General features: G+C 44.3%; 1 protein-coding gene across 2 annotated transcripts; it reads right to left on the bottom strand.

The window, feature by feature from the left end:
• Positions 1-1,303: 1,303 nt before the first annotated feature.
• On the bottom strand, positions 1,304-24,051 carry LOC124116919 (spermine synthase-like). Of its 2 annotated transcripts, none has more exons than XM_046478556.2 (11): positions 23,893-24,051; positions 17,355-17,475; positions 11,310-11,403; positions 8,815-8,879; positions 7,018-7,199; positions 6,059-6,216; positions 5,832-5,921; positions 5,052-5,163; positions 3,935-4,020; positions 3,548-3,657; positions 1,304-3,040 (listed from the first exon to the last, which is right to left on the bottom strand). In XM_046478556.2, the coding sequence occupies exons 1-11, from the start codon at positions 23,957-23,959 to the stop codon at positions 2,998-3,000; spliced, it is 1,128 nt and encodes a 375-aa protein (XP_046334512.1). In that variant the 5' UTR covers positions 23,960-24,051; the 3' UTR covers positions 1,304-2,997. The 2 variants fall into 2 exon arrangements, with proteins under 2 accessions (XP_046334512.1, XP_046334513.1); XM_046478557.2 differs by lacking the exon at positions 23,893-24,051 and adding an exon at positions 19,473-19,619.
• Positions 24,052-25,849: the final 1,798 nt, after the last annotated feature.

Genomic DNA, 25,849 nt, shown 5'->3' with positions numbered 1-25,849 from the left:
TGCTTATAAGAGGCGACAAACGGGATCGGATGGTCAGGCTCGCTGACTTGGTTGATGCATGTCATCGTATCTCAGCTGCGTAGATCGACGCTCATGATGCCAATCACTGGATTGTCTGGTCCAGACTCGTTTAATTACAGACCGCCGTCATAATAGCTTTAATATAGCAAAAACTTAGGAGGCGACTGACTGTATCTGGTGGTCAGACCCGGTGACATGTTTGATGCATGCTCCTGATGTCTGGGATGTATGGTCCAGACAACCAAGTCCCAATCCCGATACTCGCCTCTAACGACAAGTATGAGTTGCGCAAGATCAATTCTAACCCGGATAATTACAGTGGAGAGTCGGGGTTGAAAATGTAGCTCTCATTCGCGACCGAATGTATGTATTGAAATTCAGCCTTGTAAATGTATTAAGAACAAGAGTGCTTTGAGAGCACAACATCCCCCGCATGAATCTTTTTAACGAGTCAAATGAAGCTCCGTTAAACAGGGGTAGTAACTCTGTCTAAATTAGTCGAAATGAAACGGGACTGCGATATGCGTATCATCAACATGTCAACATCTTGTGTGTAGAGTGTCAGGGATATTCTTTGGAAACTGTAGGAGGAGTTGATTTCACAAGCTTAGTACCCTCTGTGGGACGGACGGACAGACAGACGGACGGACGGACTGCGCCACGACATAATCCCCCTTCGGCCATTCTGGCCCGGCGGGGGATAAAAAGGGGGCATTATTTTGCGGTATTTTCTGGGCCTTGGACACGAAGGCGTCTTTGGTCGTAACTGACAAATTCAAGGCAAGTTCAACAAAGTCAACAAAATCTATATTGTGTTTTTTTCATGTCAATATATGGACCACCGAGAATGTACATATTGTGTGAAGACCTTATCGTGTCCCTCACTATGAAATTGCAGCAGCGGGGTTAAAAGCGGCGTAAAAGCTCACTCATCAAACCCTCTGGGTCAACAGCTGTCGACTGAGACCCCTTAACTAAAAACCTCGCTTGAAGACAGCCTTTGTGGTCTCGTGGATAGAGCGTTTACCCGGAGAGCGGAAGATCGGTGCTTCGATCCACGGCCATGTCAAACCAAAAGACGTTAATAGATGGAACTCCTTGTTACTCTGCCCGGTGTTGGGCATTTAGGTGATAAAACAAAAACTTGGCTAGCACTATAAAACCACATTAGTCGGGACTAGTACAAGCAGCCACACACACACACGTCGCTACATGTGCAATAATCTTGAACGCGATGTTATGCCACTTCACCTCACCTCACTTGAAAATAATAACATGCAGATTTAACGTGAAAACTGTTTATTGTTCATAACCAATAATAAGGAAATATAGAAAAGGTAGACAAAACGTGATATATATAAGTTATATCACAGTAGGCAATATGGGCGTCGATAACACTAGACGAAGCAGCCATCGTCCAAACGGTAAAATATGACAAGTCACCACTATATTTCAAATCACCAAAGAGATGGTGAAAACAGAAATTCAACAACTAAAGGTTGTTAAAGCACCACAATTCAACAAAGGAATGATGATGTTTAAAGTGGAAGCTCTCATTAAAAATATATTATTTTCACCGATTAGATTCCTCATTCTGTATCTGGAGAATGAACGTTAGGGGCAGCTCCCATTGGACATTAGGGCACTAGAAAAGTCGTCGAGTGCCGCCGTTTAATGTTGGCCTTTGTCACCTGTTGATGTGACGGCGAAAAACAGAATTTTGAAACGAGTGCGCAGAAGAAAGTTGCAAATATTATATTAGTGTCACTGCTTATATTGAAAAAAATTGTATACACTCTGTATTAGTGCACTTGACAATGCCGCTATGATAAAGGGAAGCAAGAGACACTGGCAGGTGCCCGTCTGCGAGAAAGGTATTTCATTTACCTGAATAAGTATTACTTGACCCAATGTTTAATTTTATGTACTCCGTGCATAATGTTTTATGCTGTGCATGCTGAAATATACAGATATGTGTCAAGCGAATATTCATGAAAGGTGGTGTGGTCGACATATTTGGCATTTGACCAACTGGAATCTGGTATTATTCAACGCCACGGTAGAACATATCAAATTTAATTTTTAAAGTATAATCCTTTAATACATCAAGGTATAAACGCTGTAATCAACTTCACAATGGAAGTATATAACCGAAATAACACGAGGGGTATACGAAGGCGTTATATCGACCAAAGGTCTAGAAATAAACTAGAAAAAATACCAACCCAAAGAATGCCAATAAAATTATAAACTTGTTATTCACAGTACGAAATTATTCTTCGAATCATCTATCATCCATAAACTGGCGACCACAAGAGATATTGCTTTGGTGAGATACTGCTACAATGAAGTTGCATCACAATGCATTGCAGACCATTGTGGCGTCATATTCAAATGACATCTCTGATTTTTCTGCCACTGAAGCCGGTTAGCTGTACCAATTAACTCAAACACTGGTTATCACTGTTTACAAACTGAAAAAGATGGACGTATGATTTTGGATGATAAATACAATCCAACCCGAATATCAACTGATATCAACACTGATCCAGTTTATCAATCCTCGGAGTTTTAAACCTTTATCGACTCCGTGATATCAAAAGACATTCAGGTTCTCCATTTGTCTTGTCTGTACATCACAAGAATAACATTTATTCATCACTATTCGCCCTTTGCGTTAATTGACGGAAGTACTCACCCAACGACAAACACATTAAACGAATATAACTCGAATGGTTCTGAATGGAATGATTCCGATTATGCTCTTCCGGTTTGCCCTGGAATGACAGCTGCGCATAGATCGATGCGCAGCAGTCAGGGCTGGGATGACCGGAAGGGTTAACGCGTTTTGCGCAAGCTCCCAACAGCGCCATGAATGGTGCGGGGATTTTGCAGATTTCGTTGTATGAGGTATTACAGGGGACGTTCTTTTTCATTATTCTGTGGAACAAACTAACACAACCTTCTCGGCGCCGTCTAAGATGGAGCCTTCTCTTTCCACGCTTCAAAGAAACAATAGCTGTTTAGAGTTAAGGCATTTTAGTACAATTTTGTAGTGAGTGAGTCGGGGTTTACATCGCTTTGGACCGTATTCCAGTTATATCACCGCATGCCAGCTTGTGAGAGGAAAGCCCGGAGTGAGACAGGTCCGAGACGTTTACAACTTTGGTGATACCCTCGAACTTGGATATGGTGCTGAATCACAAGAAAAATAACTGGGGGGAATCTGTTATTCGAACTATCGATTATAGGTTTCGAACTTGCCTAAGGGGCGCAACTCTGTGTAGCGAATTGTGGCGTTTTGGCAGCCCGTATTAACATGAACTGGAGAAGTAGCATTGTCATGAAACCAGAAACTGATAAACATACTGGTTGAATAAACCAGGGTCCTCGTTACCCTATTGGTGGTCGTTTAAGGGGAGATTAATTATGATTGTTGATTGTCTGATGTTTGGTTAGTGGCGACTAGAATTAAGATTTATTTTTTTATGAGATTGATACCGGCCATGTTTTGTTTGAAGGATACATTTCTTGAAATGATGGGACATATTTTGTAAATACGTCGAACACCATGCCCAGTCGTTGAAGATTTTTCTTGGTTTCAGCCACGTAGGTTGCGCAGCTGGTCGTGTTTCCCTGTTTTAATACAAGAAATTGAAATAGCACCCAGTATACATTATAACTATGGTTATCTTATTTACAAATATATATCTTCAAAATATAAAGTAAACTCAAAATGGAGCCTGGAACAATAGACTTGGGTTGGATTCAATTATATTTTATTCTCTAACTCTAGAGTCTGGGGGACAGACGACATACAGTCTGTTCACCTAAACCATGTTGGAATTTTGCATAAGGATTCAAGATCGAAAACATCTTTCTTTGCTCTTTTCAATAGTGACAAAGTACTTACCCGTGCCAAATACTTCCCTTCAGGGGAGAGAACTCTGATGCTCAACTCCAGATTCACACTGGAGGTGGCGAAATCGTAGTCAAACCCTGCAATATAACTCAATGAAGTGACAATGTTACAAATCACAGAAATAGTTCGTTTCTTTTGGGGCCGCCATATCGATTTTCGAACCGTTACCTGTTTTTCGTTTTTGGTCAATTTTAAAGTTCACTTTTGATGACACCCAGAAGCGAATTTGAAGGTAGGTGATTAAGACAGAGAGGGTAAAATAAATATTGTGTTAATATTCGGTTCCAAGATCCAAAAGCTGTAAACCCTACAGTGACTTTTGGTTTAACTCCGCTTCGAACAGTATTTCATTAAAATCAGCGACCTGTGAAGATCCTTGCCGCAAGAGGCGACTATGCTTGCCGCAAGAGGCGACTAACCGGATCGGATGCTCGCTGACTTGGTTTGATGCAGGTCATCGTATCCTAAATATGTAGATTGATGCTTATGATATTAATCTGGTCCAGACTCGATTGTTTACAAACCACCGTCATATAGCTGAAATATTGCTGCGTTCGGCGTTAAACAGACAAGCAAGCAAATAAACAAACCTCCAATCCAAAACACGTTCAGTGCAAATGATTTACGGGTCGCAGTTGACATTAATGGTTTCTAGTACAACGTATTCAGTTTGTCTTCTCTGTGTAAATATAAGGTGTGATACATACATCACCCATGCCATTGTTCTCTTTGATTAATAAATGTAGGAATGGTTTACGGCTCTTTAACAAGCTCAGATACATGTATAAAGTTGATCCTGTCAGAGAAATCCCCACTGACAAGTGAAACATGCATTTCATTTTCAAGTGGATGTCAGCTTTTAGATTTACAATGTTTGCACGGGGGTTGGTTCTGCCCCATATACGACCAGGTTCAGCAGCTATTTTGTTATATGAGAGGGAAGTACTATCAAATGTCAAGGGAACATGAATAGCTTTCTACATGCAGTACGAAAGAGAGTGACGCAACTCTGCACAGCGAATTACGGCGCCTTTGACGGCTGGGCCACCCGTGCCCCCGAAAACGATATTTACAACAAGTTGCATTGGAGAGAGGCTTTTAACTGTACCGTAGTTTTCCTTGTCGACGCTGAATTCGGTGAGATCGTTTACCACGTAGTCAAACGTAGCATTCCTTTCGGTAGCACGTTTCATGTAATTGATACAGTCATCTATCTCGATCTGCAACATACAATAACGTTTGTCAGCACCATACCCGTTCTCGTGGCTTTCACCGAAGTGGTAAACGTCTGAGACCTGCATCACTTCGGGCTTTCCTCCCACATTAAGCTGATACACCGCGATATAACTGGAATATTGTTAAAAGCGGCGTTAAACACAACTCACTCACTCACTCACTCACATACAACAACGACGCGCAGTGCTCAGGAGACGTTACTGAAGTCACAGTCGTCGTTGTAGTTGTTTTACGCCGCAGTCAAATGAGGCTGATTGGATGTCATGGTACCCTGACATGGGTACTACTACAACAACAGATATTATTACTACTTCCACTACAGTTACTACTAATACAATTACTACTACCAATACAATTACTACTACTATAACTATAACTGCTACAGCTATTACTACTACTACTACAATTACTACTACTACTTCTACAGCTATTACTACCACTACTACTACTATTACTACTACTTCTATTGCTACTACAACTACATCTATTATTACTACTAATACTACTATTACAACTACTACCGTAACTACTACTACAGCTATTATTACCACTACTACTACTATTACTACTACTTCTATTGCTACTACTACTAGTAGTACTATCTTCCAAAAAGTTTCTCACTAGGTAACAGAACGACCTGTAACTGACTTACCTTGTAATTCTCTCCTTCGTATTGGTCCAATGCACTTCCGCATATACTGCGCATGTGCGTCCTGCATGCTTTCATAACTTCTTCGTCAATATGTTAAAGTCAAGGCAAATCAGTTCAACAAGCGTTAACAATTACGATCAATAAAGATTCAGAAAGCTTTTGAAATTGGACAACACTACCGTGGATAATGTCGGAAAAGCGAAATTAAAGAACCACAACAAGGATATCTCTACCATGGTGACGAAGGCTGGTCTGGTCCTCGTGACGAGCTCGTGCAGCAGGCCCCCGTCCCCGCCCCCCAGGATGAGGACCGTCTTACCGGTGAAGTCGTTTCTGTCCAGGCCGAGCACTGTCTCTGTGTACACCAAGTCGCTCTCGCCTATCACTGCAACACGACAAGGAGTGAGAGATGTATCGATGTACAAGCCGACGGATAGCATACACGGTGAGGGACATTTTTATATTAAAAAAATAATTTTCCAATAAATGCTTGAAAAAAATAATTTCGCCTACAGGTGATACACATAAAGAATGAGTGAAAATATGTATTGTGGTTTACAGTGTGAGTATTGTTTTTACGCCCCTTTTGGCATATTCAAGCAATATCACGGCGGGGGACACCAGAATTGGGATTCACACATAGTATTCTTGTGGGGAATTAAACCCTCAACAATGTTTGGTTATCCCACAAACAACATGCGCATGACTATTTTGGAATAAAATAGAAAACGTTTTCTTTAGTGCTATCGCCTTCCGTGCGGAGTGCTGAAGTTACGTTGCCTTGCCCGAGTGGGTGGTGAGGTGAAATGGGGTTTAACGTCGCGTTCAAGATTATTGTACTTATAAAGCGACGTGCATGTACGTGTGTGTGTTTGTGTGGCTGCTTGTACTAGTCCGGACTGATGCCGATTTATAGTGCAAGCTCAATGAGATACCATGCCGCAGTTTAACATGAATACCCCACTCAGACACAGAATACTGATTCCGAGCCGACCAGTCCTTGTTTTAGCCCCTCATTGCCGAGCGCCAGACAGGGTAACAACAAGTACCGTCTTTTCACGTCTTTTGGTATGACGCGGCCGGGGATCGAGCCCCGGACCCTCTCCGGGCGGACGCTCTACCACTAGACCTCGGAGGCGATGGCCTGAGTAGCTGTTTGTTCAAGATGCTAACAATCTTCTCTTACTGACGTCATCGTCCAGGTACAGCACGTTCCCGCATTGTTTTGACTTGAAGATTTTTATGTTTTGCCAACGGGAGTTAGTTTCAAACACCAGTTCTGTGAAATCTCTTTCAATGATTCTCTCGTCCCCCGTTATCATGTACGGCCATGGCGGTTCGCAGCTTCTGTGCACAGGGACGGGCATGCTGCAACAATCAGGAATGTGAGGCTGAAACAGTGATTGTTTGTTTGCTGACACTGATGTTTTGTATGCAATAATTGTGTAAATTGTGTATGCTAATTGTGTTTGTTCGTGAAGTGTTGATGTTTTGTGTTGAAATGGTGATAAAATGTTCATTTTGAAACTGTGATAGACCTAGCTTTTATTTTGAAACAATGATTTGCTTTGTATTTGGAAACAGTGATGATCTTTATTTTGAAACAAATATGGTTTTTTTTATTCTTGAAGAATGATGTTTTATGTTGAAAAAAGGATTGCTTTTAGGCTGAAACAATGATGGTTTTCATGCTAAAACAGTGATTGTATGCTGAAACAGTGATGGATTGTGCTGAAACTGATGGGTTCTTTTTTTATTTTGAAACAAAGATGGTTTTCATTCGGAAACAATGAAGTATTATGCTGAAACAGTGATGGTTGGTGCTGAAACAGTGATGGTTGGTGCTGAAACTGATGGTTTGTATGCCTAAACAGTGTATACGGCACACTGAAATAATAAGGGATTGTACACAGGTATGTGACCTGAACAGAATGACCTGTATGAAGAAAATGTGATGGTTTGCACGCTGAAGCAGAGAATCTGAGTGGAAATTGGGCACATGGCTTAAATGAATCCAGAAGCATCCCCAAGATTCCTTAAGGGGAGACACATCCATCTGTCAAGCGGGTGTCACGTGGCATTATTTTAGTTGCATCAGCACATGGCAGATAAATGTGTGAGGAAAGCCCAATTTGTCGAATATGTTTACGACCCATGAGAACAATGTCATCGATCTAACAAACAAAGAATCGGGAGAATGTAGTAATCAAATACAACACCTGCGGATCCGGGTAAGCCTAAGGGACACAATCATGCTCAGCGAATTGCTGCTCTTTCAATTTCTCGGCGAACCTGTCCCTAACTGTGATTGTAAAGCTTGTAAGTGTGTTTGTTTGTTTGTTTGTTTGTTCGCATGCTTGCTTACTTGCTTAACTTGCTTGATTGTTAACGCCGCACTCAGCAATATTCCAGCTATATGAGGTGAGGTGAGGTGAAATGGTGTTTAACGTCGCGTCCAAGATTATTGCACTTATATAGCGACGTGCATGCAAGTATATGTGTAAGTGTGTGGCTGCTTGTACTAGTCCGGACTGATGCCGATTTATAGTGCTAGCACACTGAGATACCATGCCGCAGTTTAACATGAATACCCCACTCAGACACAGTATACTGACTCCGAGCCGACCAGTCCTTGTTTTAGCCCCTTAATGCCGAGCGTCAGACAGGGTTACAACAAGTACCATCTTTTAACGTCTTTTGGTATGACGCGGCTGGGGATTGAACCCCGGACCTTCCGCTCTCCGGGCGGACGCTCTACCATTAGACCATGGAGGCGGTCCCAACTATATGACGACGGTTTGTAAATTATCTTGTCTGAACAAGACGTTCCAGTGATTGATATGATGAGCATCGATCCACGCAATTGGGATACGATGACATGCCTCAACCAAGTCAGCGAACGTGAGCATGACAAGCATGGGTTGCTGAAGATCTTTTTTAATCCGGATCTTCACGGGTGTAAAGCTGGTGAGAGATCACTTACGTTTTGGCCAACAGACAATATTTGCCAAGATGCTTTTTCATCCGCTCCAACCGTAGCTTTATAGCCTGAAACAAAACATGTGATTTTAATTAGCTATATTTTGTTTAGTTTGAGAGTAATTAGAGCAGTCGCCATTTCGGCAATGCCTTTTGTTATTGTGAGAGTGGGTGACTATGGTTTTACGTCGCTTTTAGCAAATGAATATTCCAGCAAAACACGACGAGGGACACTAGAAATGGGCTTCACACATAGTATACCCACGTGGGGATTCGAACCCGGGGCTTCGATGTGACGATCGAACGTGTTATTTTGAGAAGCTTATTAAGGAGCCCAGTAAATCCAATAAAATGTCATGTGACGTTCGTTAGACGTGTTAAAGTTCACTGTGTAACTTCATATAACACGTTTGCTGTGCAGAGCTGCGTCCCTTGGGCACGCCAGAAACCTATGATCGTGGGTTCGAATCCCTGTTCGCCCCAATTATGTTTCTAGGCTTGTCGTTGGTGTTTTGTTTAACGCCGCACTCAGCAGTATTCCAGCTATATGACGGTGGTCTGTAAATAATCGAGTCTGTACCAGACAATCCAGTGATTGATATCATGAGCATTGATCCACGCAACTAGGATCGATGACATGCTTCAACCAAGTCAGCAAGCCTGACCACCCGATCCCGTTAGTCGCCTCTTACGACAAGCATAGTCGCCTTTTACGGCAAGCATGGGTTGCTGAAGACCTATTCTAACCCGGATCTTCACGGGTCTCTAGGCTTGTCAGCACCCTACTCATGGGTTTGAACAAAGTGGTAAACGTCTAAGACCAGCATCACTTTGGGTTTTCCTGTCCCATTTAGCTGACAGGCCGTAATATAACTGAAACACTGTTAAAAGCGGCAATATAGGGAACTTTCACAAACATGGGTACGGGGATGCTGGTAAGGGAAGCTTCTATCAAAAAAATATTCCCTCGGGGATTACGGCAGGCCCAGTCGTTTAAGTCACCGCGATTCGTTGTGTAAAGTTGCGGCCCTTTGGCATGCCAGGAACCTGTGATCCTTGTTCAAATGCCGATTCGCCCTTATTATGTTTCTGGGTTTGTCAGCACCTGTATCATTTGCGGCTTGCTTCAGACATGAAGCTGAACTGAATTACATCACTGAAATACTGTTCCAAGCGGAGTTAAACCAGTCTCACTCACTAACCCGAAACGAGGGAACGCGAGTGAGCAAACACCTGGTATGGCAAGCGAGTAAGCTTTTAGCAATACTCAAGCAATAGCACGACAGGAGACACCAGATATCGGCTTCACACGTTCTACCGATATGGTGAACGAATCCGGGCCTTCAGCGTGACGAGCGAACTGCTTTAACCCCTAGGCTACCCCACCGCCTCATAGTAAGAATAGGCAGTTGTTTAACGCGGGAACGCTATAGAATGTCGAGGGAACAGGATTGTATTCTTTGTAACCGTAACAGATCCGTACATCAGAAAAACTCACTGCCATTCCTGCTGAAGCGTTACGTTTAATTGACTGTGTCGCTTATTAACGCAGAACGCATGCCACATAAACCTTTTATATATTGTATAGACTAGCAGGCCTGAAACATTTAAACGACTTGTTTCACAAACCATAAGCGGTCATACAGTGCACAATACTGAATAAGGGCACGTGAAGAGTGAGTGAGTGTAGTTTTACGCCACAGTCAGAAATATTCCAGATATGCCTCGCCTGAGGGTAGATAACAGACTCGGTCAGGTCATCCGTTCTTCACTTGAGATTGTGTAATTCCGGTTCAGATCCACTCTAGGAATTTACCCGAACGTCGGAAAATGGCACATATATCGTCGTTTTATTGCGAAATATAAGTTCAATCTCTGTGAGAGGGAATTTTTTTTATTAATACAGGTCCAAGAGGTGAGGTGAAATTGGGTTTAACGTCGCGTCCAAGATTATTGCACTTATATAGCGACGTGCATGCACGTGTATGTGTGTGTGTGGCTGCTTGTACTAGTCCGGACTGATGCCGATTTATAGTGCTAGCTCACTGAGATACCATGCCGCAGTTTAACATGAATACCCCACTCAGACACAGTATACTGACTCCGAGCCGACCAGTCCTTGTTTTAGCCCCTTAATGCCGAGCGCCAGACAGGGTAACAACAAGTACAATCTTTTAACGTCTTTTTGTATGACGCGGCCCGGGATCGAACCCTGGACCTTCCGCTCTCCGGGCGGACGCTCTACCACAAGACCACGGAGGCGGTCTATAGGTCCAAGAGCAAAGGTCCTCAAAATATGGCGGAAATATTGCCGATGTGACAAAATTATTTAAGTCACACGCTCACCCACACACCCACACACAGCCTCTCTCTCACCCACTCACCCAACCACTCGCCCACCCACCTACCACTCACCACTTTCCCACACACACTCACACACTTACTCCTTACTCGCCCACTCACCCATACACTCACTCACACGCCAACTCACTCACTCACCGAACTGTACGGCCTGTCTGGAAGCTGTGTTGCTGAGAGTCTTTGCAGATCGAGTGTGAGGAGCCCGGATGGAAACAGCCTCATCACGGCGTGGCTGCAACATGTGTGATGAATATAAACTATACTCTCTCAAAGCACAGGGTTATTTTCAACGAAGTACATCTGACTAAATGATCTAAATCTCAAACCGACGACTCCTGACCAAATTTTCTTTCAGTGTAAACTTTCTGACAAATAAAACGGTGCATCAGTTCTTTCACGGCCTATCAGATTAATGGGAAAGAGCAAGTGAGTTTGATTTTTCACCGCTTTTAGCAGTATTCCAGCAAAATCACGGCAGGGGACAGCAGAAAAGACGTTTAGCATATCGTACTCTTGTGGGGAATCGAACCCGGGCCGTTTGCGTGACGAGCGACCGCTTCAACCTCTCAGTCACCGACCCTATCAGGGAGGAAAGACACAATGTTAAAATGAAGTATTCGCTCGGAAATCAGGTTATTATTACGCTGATGGGACAGGTTTTTGATCACGATCTTTGAAAGTGTATTCTTTTTGCCACCCTGTTATTATACTAATCCTTCTTTTGATAAATTATCCCAGCTTCTGCCATCAGCGAACCCTGCAGTTTTTAAAAGTAATTAATATCCAAACATTAACTTCCCAGGTAAGCACCTTATTGATATATTTGTTAAGAAACAGCGCACTGTACGCATGTTTGTATATGCAGCTTTTAGGGACAGGTGGCCTCAAATGCAAATAAACTTGTCACGTGTCACAGTGTATTCTTTGGAATCGTTCCCCCTTTGTTACCTGAAAAATAAGGTTCTGAAAAGGGAACTAGAAGCCAAAAAATGAGCACATGTATATCCACGTCAATGTAAGGCTTACAATAAGGTAATACATCTACGTTTAACCTTGGCCTTGTTTTAATGGCATTTAGCTGATAATTTAATGAGAAATATGTCATTTCCAAAAACAAATTATTATTATTTTTTTTTTTTTTTAAACCCAGCTCTTCTCTTTGGCTAAAGCAAACCCGTATAAAACAAAAAAATCAACTTGCTTATGTCTAAGGGCGCCTTCTAATGTATATTTCTACAAACCTAAGCTTCGTCTCACCTTATCTTTCAGTTAACTTGAAATAAAATAAATCACTGGTGCATAAAGTTATTTTGAAAGTACTGAAAGCGAACTGCGATGTATGCGAAAGTAGACGGCGGCCTTAGTCTGAACTCAATCGTACAGCTTTCACATTGTTTGAATTTCTTCACAATGGCGAATTGAAACATGCCGCAAGGATAAATTCGTTGAATCAGCATCTCTCAGGGTATATGTGGCTGTATGCGTTCCTCGTTAGGTTTTAACGCGGGGCGCCCCGAACCACATCTCCTCCGAGTGATGGTGCAACAACTCGTATGATCACTTCGCTAAGGCTCTGAAGAATAGAAACGCACTTTTAGTATTCATCTACCAACTTGGTAACTTAAAAAAGTAATGTCCTTCACGATAGGAGGTCCATATTAAGTCTAGATCTAGACGCTTTAATTGTTGTCATGCTGGGCGAGATGGAAATGCATAATACAATGTGAGGTTTCTATTGTTATAGTGCAAACCATTTCAATTATTTTAATTAAAATAGTGCAAACCATTTCAATACTTATTTTACATTTCATTTATCTAAATACCTTACTGGTTCAATATGTTTCCAAGTGCACCGAAATTCTATGACCTTTGTCTGTTTAATTTATTCAGCAAACATTCGGCGTATCCCCTCTTATCATAAACCCCTCCAGCGCTATCTATAAATTTCAATTGACACCTCCTTACGTCGCCGGATCTTACGTATATACATACGGTACCATACATACACGTGGAACAATGACCTTGCCACACGTTACGTAATACCTCGCTCTACAAAACCCGACTGACATGGTCAACCAGGGAGACACCCGGGAAGATTGGCCACTCGGTCCCGTGTGCGTTCTGTCACGTTATTATCAACATGTACCTTTTCGACTTATTCCAAACCATCAACAATAAACATGGCTGCTGTCGTCTTAAACTTCACCCCTGAGTTTTGTCTTCCGTCATCACCCTGAGCTACAATCCGAGGGCCGAAACTTACGCCCTTGGACACAGGCAACGAAACAATCTCAAAATAATTTGAATCAAAATTTACTGGGCCTTTCATCTGACCCGCGCATACTCCCCCTCAAGTACATTCTGGGACATTTTTTGTGTGATAAAATCACAGATCCCACGCCCTCCCAACCAACGCACATAGACCCGTGAAGATAGACCCGGGATAGAATAGGTCTTCAGCAACCTATGCTTGCCGTCAAAGGCGACTATGCTTGTCGTAAGAGGCAACTAACGGTATCGGGTGGTCAGGCTCGCTGACTTGCTTGATGCATGTCATCATATCCCAATTGAGTGGATCGATGCTCATGATATCAATCACTGGATTGTCTGGTCCAGACTCGATTATTTACAGACAGCCGTCATATAGCTGGAATACTGCTGAGTGCGGCGTTAAACAACAAACAAACAAACCAAAACACATGATGTCAATTTGTCGGCCCCTTATGCAGAAAGAATTAATTGTTCAAAATAAATCGTGTCCGCGGAACAAATGTTTTATTTGTTGAGGCCTAACACACATGCTGATGAAGCAAATATCCGACAATTAAATGCAGTTAGCGAAGCACCTCGGCAACCCCTGTTTTGTCGAATCATTGAAGTGAATATCTTGCTTTAATTTCAATGGCTCGGTTATTCTATGTGAAAATGTGAAAACTCATGCAGCAGCCTATTCAGAGGACCGGTTTCTTGAGATGACTTTTGAACGTATTTTCAAGATAATTGACTTGGGTTGCACAGACATGTTTTTATATACCTATTTCGCCATGTACGAATTGAAGTTTATAAATGAACATAAATGAACACAATGAACTGTTTATATGAAATACATCGGATTAGTCACATGCCGTGAAAGGGTAACTAAACTGGTAGAACATGTATTTTACATACCGTAGCAATGTCAGTTTACTGTATTTCTTCCAAAGGAACTAAATGAAGCATATGGACATTGCGTCCAAATGAGTGGAGTGGTGCGGGGCGACGCGACGCACCGCGACGCACCGCGACGCGACGCGGCATAATATGTCAGTTATGTCACGTCGGTTGTTCCATCCAATCCAAATTATATTTAGTACGGACTGTTAACGATCTGTCTACAATAGGTAATGCTGAAACATGCATTGTGTTTCAGGTGAAATGGAGTTTAACATTGCGTCCAAGATTATTGCACTTATATAGCGACGTGCATGTACGTGTGTGTGTTTGTGTGGCTGCTTGTACTAGTCCGGACTGATGCCGATTTTCAGTGCAAGCTCACTGAGATAACATGCCGCAGTTTAACATACGAGTAAATACCACTCAGACACAGTATACTGACTCCGAGCCGACCAGTCCTTGTTTTAGCCCCTTAATGCCGAGCGCCAGACAAGGTAACAACAAGTACCGTCTTTCCACGTCTTTTGGTATGACGCGGCCGGGGATCGAAACCCGGACCTTCCGCTCTCCGGGCGGACGCTCTACCACTAGACCATGGAGGCGGTCTTGACTTGCGATAAAAAGTGGAGAGTTCTCCATTGCTTGGTTCTATAAAGTACCATCATGCTCCGATTGTGAGGTTTGTTGTTCATGTTTTCCGTCACTTGTTCTCCTGGTCCAGATTTTATTATTCACAGACTACAGTGATACTATACATTTCAAACTACACATGACCATTGCTGCTTTACAAAGTTTAATAATAAGTACACCTTCAGGTTAAAACGTGATCACAAATATATACCATACACATCAGCAGCACAGTGGTCTAAGGCGCCTCAACTTTCTGCGTAGAGTTATGTCCCCTTGTTCTGTTTATTCCGATAATAATCTGTAAAAGGCTCAATTGGGGATCGACAAGGCTAGATTGTAGTTTGCATCTCATCTTATCGACAGCGTTAATCGTTGCTTAACTGGTTTGCCTGGTCCGGACTAGGTCATCTGCAGACTGACTACGGCGTTAAACAATAACAGTTCGCTCACTCGGCATATCAAAATCACACAGCAGTATAACGTCTAGACCTTGGCTTGAAATAAGACATGCAGCGTCCAGACAATTCATCACGCAACAGATGCAAATATAGCCTTCAATTTAACTAAATACTATGCTTTTTAAAGTATTTTGAATAAGACATACAGTCCGTAACAGTTGTTTTGTGTTAAACCTTTGAGGTTACTTGATTAGAAAACATATTCCGCCAAAATTGTAACATAACAATATGAATATTTATTTTATATTTTGTATTACGTGTTTGAATCATTATATCTATCGTGTAGTTGTCCGATTTTCGATCACGAACGTTGATACAACTTAATTTAGTTTATCCGACATACTCGTTAATCCGACATAATCATATGCAACCATCGATGTCGGATTAACGGGACTTGACTGTAATCCGGGAACCAGAATATAACCAACATATACCTATGTCATTCATTATGCTATTAACCGATTGTTAAAAAAAAATGGTGACACCATTTGGCCGTGACTAGTTTCGGTATGAAACAGATGTCATCAAATGAGCTTCCAGTTTGTGCGTCCGGATTCATCGCCCTGCCATCCTCAGGTTGTTCATTCTACCCCAATCCTTGGGTGAGATAAAACACACTTATTGTCAACGCTGAAATTTTGTTTTAACACGTCGTTGCATGGAAACTTGAATGTTATGAGTGCTTCTATTTCTGCATGTGTTTAAAATGGGTAGTCCTACCCAGGCTAATCTCTGATAAGTATGTACCTTGGTTTTTCTAATACATTTTGAATTGTATTAATAGTCTGGATAAGTACACAAATTGATATGTTTAGTCTGCAAGTTTGATAAAACGCCAAATAAACTCAGCACTCAAATAGTGAGTGAGTGAGTGAGTATGGTTTTACGCCGCTTTAGCAATATTCCAGAAATATCACGGCGGGGGACACCAGAAATGGGCTTCACACATTGTACCCATGTCGGGAATCGAACCCGGGTCTTCTGCGTGACGAGCGAACGCTTTAACCACAAGGCTACCCGACCGCCCCCAGCACTCAAATAAACCCATACACGTGGGTGTCTCCTTATACTTGTCCGGACTTATGTCTTGGCATCAGGCAGGGTAAAACCAAGTACCATCTTTTAACATCTTTTGGTAAGACGCGGCCGATCGAACCACCGACCTTCCACTGCCCGGGCAGACGCTCTCTCCACGAGACCACGCGGTGCATTGGGTAAGCGGTAAAGCCAAGCAATGTGTTTATTTTTATTCACTTATCAATAATTGTTCATGATCAGAGCAAATTTTGCCTCTCGGTATTCTGCAGGTAACACATCTATTCTGAATCGGGGGGGTACCGGTGGCCCAGTCGTCCAAGGCGCCCGCAATTAGCTGGGAGAGTTGCGTCCCCTTGAGACGCCAAACACCTCTGATCGTAGGTTGGAATCCCGTGTGCCCCGATTTTGTTTCTCGGTTTGTCAGCACCATACCCTGGCTGAAACCGGCATCACTTCGGGCTTACCTCCAACGTTAAGCTGACATCCTATGATATTACTGAAATACTGTTCAAAGCAGCGTTAAACCGAACTCACTTTTTATTCAAAATAGCGGTTTCAAACAACACTCGGGGGCACGGGTGGCCCAATCGTCTAAGGCGCCGCGATTCGCTGTGCAGAGTTGCGTCCCTTGGGCACGCCAGAAACCTATGATTGTGGGTTCGAATCCCGGTTCTCCCCGATTATGTTTCTAGGTTTGTCAGCACCATAGCCGTGCTCGTGGGTTTCACCGAAGTGGTAAACGTCTGAGACCTGCATCACTTCGGGCTTTCCTCCCACATTAAGCTGACACGCCGCGATATAACTAAAATATATTGTTAAAAGCGGCGTTAAAACCAAACTCACTCACTCACTCACTCGAACAACACTCCTCACAACTTTGGTAGACACACTACAAATGACGTACCTTCCATCGCTGTTGATGATTGTGTACAGGACGCCACCGGCGTCGAGATGTTTCTCCGCCGCTGTCGTCCACGTCCCTGTCCAAAACAACCCTGGCAGCGTCTTGACTCGAGATAATATCTCTAGATAAGAAACAGGAACAAGGATTCAAAGTACTGAGGGGCGCAGTGATTCATCCAACTTTCTTCAGTGCCACTGAACGTAGGCCGAGGGCAACACATCAATGTGATGTAAACGAATCAATAGTTAGTATCGATAGTCTTGCAAGATATCAATAGCAACTATTGATTCGTTTACTTCTCTTTGAAGTATTGTCCTCGGCCCTTCATTCAATTGCACTGCTGATATCGATATGATTCAAGACTATCGATAGGCGTAACAAAATGAAAAACATCTCATAATGTCATAATTTTCAACACATATAACACAGGTCTGTGTAGGAACTGTATTAATAGTCTGGATAAGTTCGCAAATTGAGATATTTAGCCTGCAAGTTGGATAAAACGCCATATAATAAACTCAGCACTCAAATAAACCCATACACAATCAGGTGTGTGTGTAAGGGGAAGGGTGGGGGAGGGGTTGTGTGACAGTGTAAGATTCTTTTAATCTAGGACATTGAAATTAATAGGAGAAAGAAGGCCCCAGTTTAAGTTCAAGATGGTTCGGTGAGTGAGTGAGTGTGTAAGTGTGTGAGTGAGGTTTTACGCCGCATTTAGCAATATTCCAGCAACATCCCAACACCAGAAATGGGCTTATTGTACGTGAGGCCAAGAGTACTGAGTTACAAACATGCATCATAATGAGAATGCATACTGTTTAGACGTTATATACAGTACAGGTAGTTTGGTACGTTAGGTTGATGCATTCCTTCTTAGAAGACATGATTGTAACTTCATCATAAGTCGAAGTATTGCTTACAAAGGGCATGTACAACCTGCGATTATCACAATATAACATATTTTGTTTACAACAGGAACTTCGTTCTCAAATACGGGTTGCCCAGTCGTCTACAGCACCGCAATTCGCTGTACAGAGTTGTGTCCCTTGGGCATGCCAGAAACCTATTATTGTGGGTTCAAATCCCGCTTCTCCCCGATTATGTTTTTAGGTCTGTCAGTACCATACTCGTGCTCGTGGGTTTCACTAAAGTGGTAATCGTTTCTGAATAAAAACTCGCGAACATAAGTCTGGGCCGCTCGTGTTAACGATCTCCAAGATGCTGGAAAAAGGTTTCCCTCACAAGCGCGGGTGAAGCCCTTCGAACAACGATTGTCAAGTTATATATCTAGACTACGTGTTACTTTAGGTCTCACAGGTTTGAGTATGACTCGATGACTCTCTTTAAGCTTAATATTTAGTAAGTGTGCGGGGCGGTCGGGTAGCCTGGAGGTTAAAGCGTTCGCTCGTCACGCCGAAGATCCGGGTTCGATTCCCGACATGGGTACAATGTGTGAAGCCCATTTCTGGTGTACCCCGTCGTGATATTGCTGGAATATTGCTAAAAGCGGCGTAAAATCAAACTCACTCACTCACTAGTAAGTGTGCACTGATTTATATGAGTAAGGAAATGTTTAACGAAGCATGGCAAATGAAACTATGTACCCCCGGGGTTTCATTTAAACCTGGAATAAGTATGTGAAGAAGCTTCAAGAATGAGTTTACTTGGGTACATGCATGAATAATTGAAGCAGTTTTATCGACATGATCCTCGTGAGGCAGCTGATCCCAACACACCCGTGTAGATGCGGGTTGTATGTGAGGACCCATGCTTGTCATAAAGGGCGACTAGAGGGGTCGTGTGGGCAGGCTCGCTGACTTGGTTGATGCGTGGACCATGATGTCAATCATGGGATTGCCTGGTCCCGACTCGATAATGTACAGACCGCTGCCATATAGTTGTATGTTGCAAAGTGCGGCGTTACACATGATCTCACCACACGCACGTTTCTTTGTATGATAAATATCACAATGCAAGTCGTTGCACGCCCATCTCTACCCATAGCCTTGCCTGCTTGTTGTCCATGAGAGTGTCTCACAGCAAGGTGTAACAAGCAATAATGTCAACCTGCTCTGCACTATAAAACCGCTCAGCCACGTCAACCAAGTGAAGACTCACCTTACCACAATACACAATCTCGTGAACCTGTCAGGGTGTTATAAACCTGCACAACATTCAGCATCTTCAGCTACAACTTTCCCAGTCGGTCAACCTTCTGAACTCGAAACAACGAAGGAAACCCCAGGCCCATCTCTGTCTGCATCAACCTCCCCTTGAAACTTCCGTCCAGCGACTTTAACTTGCCACGCCCCTGTCTGCATGAACCTCCATCCTACTTTACAAGAACCACAACTTGCCACGCCCCTGTCTGCATCAACTTCCACCCTACTTCACCCTTACAAGGACTACAACTTGCCACGCCCCTGTCTGCATCAACCTCCACCCTACTTCACCCTTACAAGGACTACAACTTGCCACGTCCCTGTCAGCATCAACCTCCACCCTACTTCACCCTTACAAGAACTACAACTTGCCGCGCCCCTGTCTGCATCAACCTCCACCCTACTTCACTTACAAGAACTACAACTTGCCACGCCCCTGTCTGCATCAACCTCCACCCTACTTCACCCTTACAAGAACTACAACTTACCGCGCCCCTGCCTGTCTGCATCAACCTCCACCCTACTTCACCCTTACAAGAACTACAACTTGCCACGCCCCTGTCTGCATCAACCTCCACCCTACTTCACCCTTACAAAAACTACAACTTGCCACGCCCCTGTCTGCATCAACCTCCACCCTACTTCACCCTTACAATAACTACAACTTGCCATGCCCCTGTCTGCATCAACCTCCATCCTTCTTCACCCTTACAAGAACTACAACTTGCCACGACCCTGTCTGCATCAACCTCCACCCTACTTCACCCTTACAAGAACTACAACTTGCCACGCCCCTGTCTGCATCAACCTCCACCCTACTTCACCCTTACAAGAAATACAACTTGCCGCGCCCCTGCCTGTCTGCATCAACCTCCACCCTACTTCACCCTTACAAGAACTACAACTTGCCACGCCCCTGTCTGCATCAACCTCCACCCTACTTCACTTACAAGAACTACAACTTGCCACGCCCCTGTCTGCATCAACCTCCACCCTACTTCACTTACAAGAACTACAACTTGCCACGCCCCTGTCTGCATCAACCTCCACCCTACTTCACCCTTACAAGAACTATAACTTGCCACACCCCGGTCTGCATCAACCTCCACCCTACTTCACCCTTACAAGGACTACAACTCGCCACGCCCCTGTCTGCATCAACCTCCACCCTACTTCACCCTTACAAGAACTACAACTTGCCACGCCCCTGTCTGCATCAACCTCCACCCTACTTCACCCTTACAAGAACTACAACTTGCCACGCCCCTGTCTGCATCAACCTCCACCCTACTTCACCCTTACAATAACTACAACTTGCCACGCCCCTGTCTGCATCAACCTCCACCCTACTTCACCCTTACAAAAACTACAACTTGCCACGCCCCTGTCTGCATCAACCTCCACCCTACTTCACCCTTACAATAACTACAACTTGCCACGCCCCTGTCTGCATCAACCTCCATCCTTCTTCACCCTTACAAGAACTACAACTTGCCACGCCCCTGTCTGCATCAACCTCCATCCTACTTCACCCTTACAAGAAATACAACTTGCCGCGCCCCTTCCTGTCTGCATCAACCTCCACCCTACTTCACCCTTACAAGAACTACAACTTGCCGCGCCCCTGTCTGCATCAACCTCCACCCTACTTCACTTACAAGAACTACAACTTGCCACGCCCCTGTCTGCATCAACCTCCACCCTACTTCACCCTTACAAGGACTACAACTTGCCACGCCCCTGTCTGCATCAATCTCCACCCTTCTTCACCCTTACAAGAACTATAACTTGCCACGCCCCTGTCTGCATCAACCTCCACCCTACTTCACCCTTACAAGAACTACAACTTGCCACGACCCTGTCTGCATCAACCTCCACCCTACTTCACCCTTACAAGAACTACAACTTGCCACGCCCCTGTCTGCATCAACCTCCACCCTACTTCACTTACAAGAACTACAACTTGCCACGCCCCTGTCTGCATCAACCTCCACCCTACTTCACCCTTACAAGGACTACAACTTGCCACGCCCCTGTCTGCATCAATCTCCACCCTTCTTCACCCTTACAAGAACTATAACTTGCCACGCCCCTGTCTGCATCAACCTCCACCCTACTTCACCCTTACAAGAACTACAACTTGCCACGCCCCTGTCTGCATCAACCTCCACCCTACTTCACTTACAAGAACTACAACTTGCCACGCCCCTGTCTGCATCAACTTCCACCCTACTTCACCCTTACAAGAACTATAACTTGCCACACCCCGGTCTGCATCAACCTCCACCCTACTTCACCCTTACAAGGACTACAACTTGCCACGCCCCTGTCTGCATCAACCTCCATCCTACTTTACAAGAACCACAACTTGCCACGCCCCTGTCTGCATCAACCTCCACCCTACTTCACTTACAAGAACTACAACTTGCCGCGCCCCTGTCTGTCTGCATCAATCTCCACCCTACTTCACCCTTACAAGAACTATAACTTGCCACGACCCTGTCTGCATCAACCTCCACCCTACTTCACCCTTACAAGAACTACAACTTGCCACGCCCCTGTCTGCATCAACCTCCACCCTACTTCACTTACAAGAACTACAACTTGCCACGCCCCTGTCTGCATCAACCTCCACCCTACTTCACCCTTACAAGGACTACAACTTGCCACGCCCCTGTCTGCATCAATCTCCACCCTTCTTCACCCTTACAAAAACTACAACTTGCCACGCCCCTGTCTGCATCAACCTCCACCCTACTTCACCCTTACAAGAACTACAACTTGCCACGCCCCTGTCTGCATCAACCTCCACCCTACTTCACTTACAAGAACTACAACTTGCCACGCCCCTGTCTGCATCAACCTCCACCCTACTTCACCCTTACAAGGACTACAACTTGCCCCGCCCCTGTCTGCATCAATCTCCACCCTTCTTCACCCTTACAAGAACTATAACTTGCCACGCCCCTGTCTGCATCAACCTCCACCCTACTTCACCCTTACAAGAACTACAACTTGCCACGCCCCTGTCTGCATCAACCTCCACCCTACTTCACTTACAAGAACTACAACTTGCCACGCCCCTGTCTGCATCAACTTCCACCCTACTTCACCCTTACAAGAACTATAACTTGCCACACCCCGGTCTGCATCAACCTCCACCCTACTTCACCCTTACAAGAACTACAACTTGCCACGCCCCTGTCTGCATCAACCTCCATCCTACTTTACAAGAACCACAACTTGCCACGCCCCTGTCTGCATCAACCTCCACCCTACTTCACTTACAAGAACTACAACTTGCCGCGCCCCTGTCTGTCTGCATCAATCTCCACCCTTCTTCACCCTTACAAGAACTATAACTTGCCACGCCCCTGTCTGCATCAACCTCCACCCTACTTCACCCTTACAAGAACTACAACTTGCCACGCCCCTGTCTGCATCAACCTCCACCCTACTTCACCCTTACAAGAACTACAACTTGCCACGCCCCTGTCTGCATCATCCTCTACCCTACTTCACCCTTACAAGAACTACAACTTGCCACGCCCCTGCCTGTCTGCATCAACCTCCACCCTACTTCACCCTTACAAGAACTACAACTTGCCACGCCCCTGTCTGCATCAACCTCCACCCTACTTCACCCTTACAAGAACTACAACTTGCCACGCCCCTGTCTGCATCAACCTCCACCCTACTTCACCCTTACAAGAACTACAACTTGCCACGCCCCTGTCTGCATCATCCTCTACCCTACTTCACCCTTACAAGAACTACAACTTGCCACGCCCCTGCCTGTCTGCATCAACCTCCACCCTACTTCACCCTTACAAGAACTACAACTCGCCACGCCCCTGTCTGCATCAACCTCCACCCTACTTCACCCTTACAAGAACTACAACTTGCCACGCCCCTGCCTGTCTGCATCAACCTCCACCCTACTTCACCCTTACAAGAACTACAACTTGCCACGCCCCTGTCTGCATCAACCTCCACCCTACTTCACCCTTACAAGAACTACAACTTGCCACGCCCCTGTCTGCATCAACCTCCATCCTACTTCACCCTTACAAGAACTACAACTTGCCACGCCCCTGTCTGCATCAATCAACCTCCACCTTTCATCCATATTGCTACACCCCAGGGAGAGCTACAACCCCGACTCACACACACGCGTCTCACGCATTGCATCCCATCATTCATCACCCTGCACCACCCACCATAATAAGGGCTTGGTCCAACTCAACTCCAATGACATGAAAACACAGAAACATATAATATGTCACGCTGGCTTGCTATCCCAAGTAGTGTTCAAGACAATCGATGTGAAGTTATTGAGTGAAAGTAGAGTCAATGGATATATAACTGTACACTACCGTTCTCGTGATCTGCAAGTCTCTCCCGGTCCAACTGAAACCACAACATGAACGTCTGTGCCTCCATCGCTGACGAGGAAAGCACCTGACTACTGTTGACTGCCTCCCCAACTTGTTCAAGCTAGTGTCTGCTATTTATAATGCAGTAGTACTTGCAGTATTGTTTTTTTACGCATCGTCGGTAAGTACAGTGCAGTTCACAATTAAGTACCATTTTTACCTGTGAATACATGTGTTGTCATATGCATGCTTCACCGATAAGTACAGGCTCGTTCAAAGGCAAGTAGTACTATATTTGCAAAAGATACATTGTAAGCAATTTTATTTATCCTAGGAAAGCTGTTGTATTTATCTGCATAAAGAATTGAGTTCGTTATTCTGAAATGTATCACACACAGTTCGAGATGCACGGATATGTTCCGAATACATAAAAAGAATCTATAAGAATATTTATATAATATACCACAGCTGGTAAACAATTCATCGATTATCCAGCGAATCATATGTCCAATCCATTATGTACCTGGGCCTCGAACCTAAAAGTGACCTTAGCGCTAAGGCGGAGCTCCCCATACTTCAACATAGGCTTACGATAGTCGTTGCGTTTATTTGTTAGTTTGTTTGTTGTTTAATGGCACACTCAGCAATAGACCAGCTATATGACGGCGGTCTGTAAATAATCGAGTCTGGACCAGACAATCCAGTGATTCATATCATGAGCATCGATCCACTCAATTGGGACACGATGACATGCATCAACCAAGTCAGCAAACCTGACCACCCGATCCCGTTAGTCGCCTCTTTCGACAAGCACGGTCGCCTTTAAGGGCAAGCATGGGTTACTGAAGACCTATTCTCACCCCGATCCTCACGGGTGATTGTCGTAGCGCTTGGAACGGGGCCCTGGACCCATTCGACACCAAAGCTCCGTTTTGAGTCCAGTTCGAATGACACGACGCTAGGAATAGCCACCAAATCAAATTATACGATAGTGGTTACAGGCACGCGTGTTATTATGAACAATTTGGAACGCCTGGTAGCATACGGATTGCCGCCCATCTGTCTCAAAACGTCAGGAAAACATCTTTTCCAGTTAGAAGTTAATTCTGATTCGTAGCAAACTCCTTTATTTGAATCGAATAAATAGACACCACAACTATATTTGAATGTGTACCATGGGCGGATACATTATACCTCCGGCAGCAAATGGAAAAGGGATATTGCATTTCACCGTAAACACCAGATGCTGCCACATAAAGTTTATATAACATGACGCTAGTTTTTGAAGACAAGTTATTGGATGCTTAACAGAAATGACATGCATTTTTAAAGCAAAACCAAACATAAACAATAGAAACAATAAACAACAGTTTAATACGGTTCGCGTCAGAGACAGCCGAATGGTGTTAAGGTCACAGCTGAGAGTTGGTATTGACAGGTGTTCTTCAGGACGGCCGTTATGACCACCGAATCACCCGCATCATCGTATCTTACCATACGCGCGGGAGGCGGGAATCAACTCGCGCCTGGAATGTTCCCGGGTTTGCAAAAAGCTATGTGTCTCATTGTATGCAAAGAAATAAAACACTACACATTCAATTCTTTCGTGTATGCCCGCTCGGAAACACATACATGGGAATTTCTTTCTTACACGAAAGATCAGTTGCATTTTATGACGTCACAGTTGACTGACAACGATAGTTTTTGTAATTATCGTCAATGTAAGAGAGGTTAACTTGACGGAGACGATCCATACTTGGTTTAAGGGTGGTTTGGTTGGGTTATGGAGTAAGCAGTCACGCCCAAAGACTGAGGTTCGATTCCCAACATGGTTGTGGAACTCATCCCTGGTGCATTTCCAACGTGCTGATGGTGCTTATACCACCGTAAACCACACCACCATCCACCCACCCACCCCACCTCACACAGCCACCCCACCCCACCCCACGAACACACT

This window comes from Haliotis rufescens, unplaced genomic scaffold (genome assembly GCF_023055435.1).
Source record: "Haliotis rufescens isolate VD_foot unplaced genomic scaffold, xgHalRufe1.0.p SCAF_13, whole genome shotgun sequence".
Lineage (NCBI taxonomy): Eukaryota > Metazoa > Mollusca > Gastropoda > Lepetellida > Haliotidae > Haliotis > Haliotis rufescens.
Note: the sequence above shows the minus strand (reverse complement) of the source record. Positions and strands in the feature narration are given on the sequence as shown.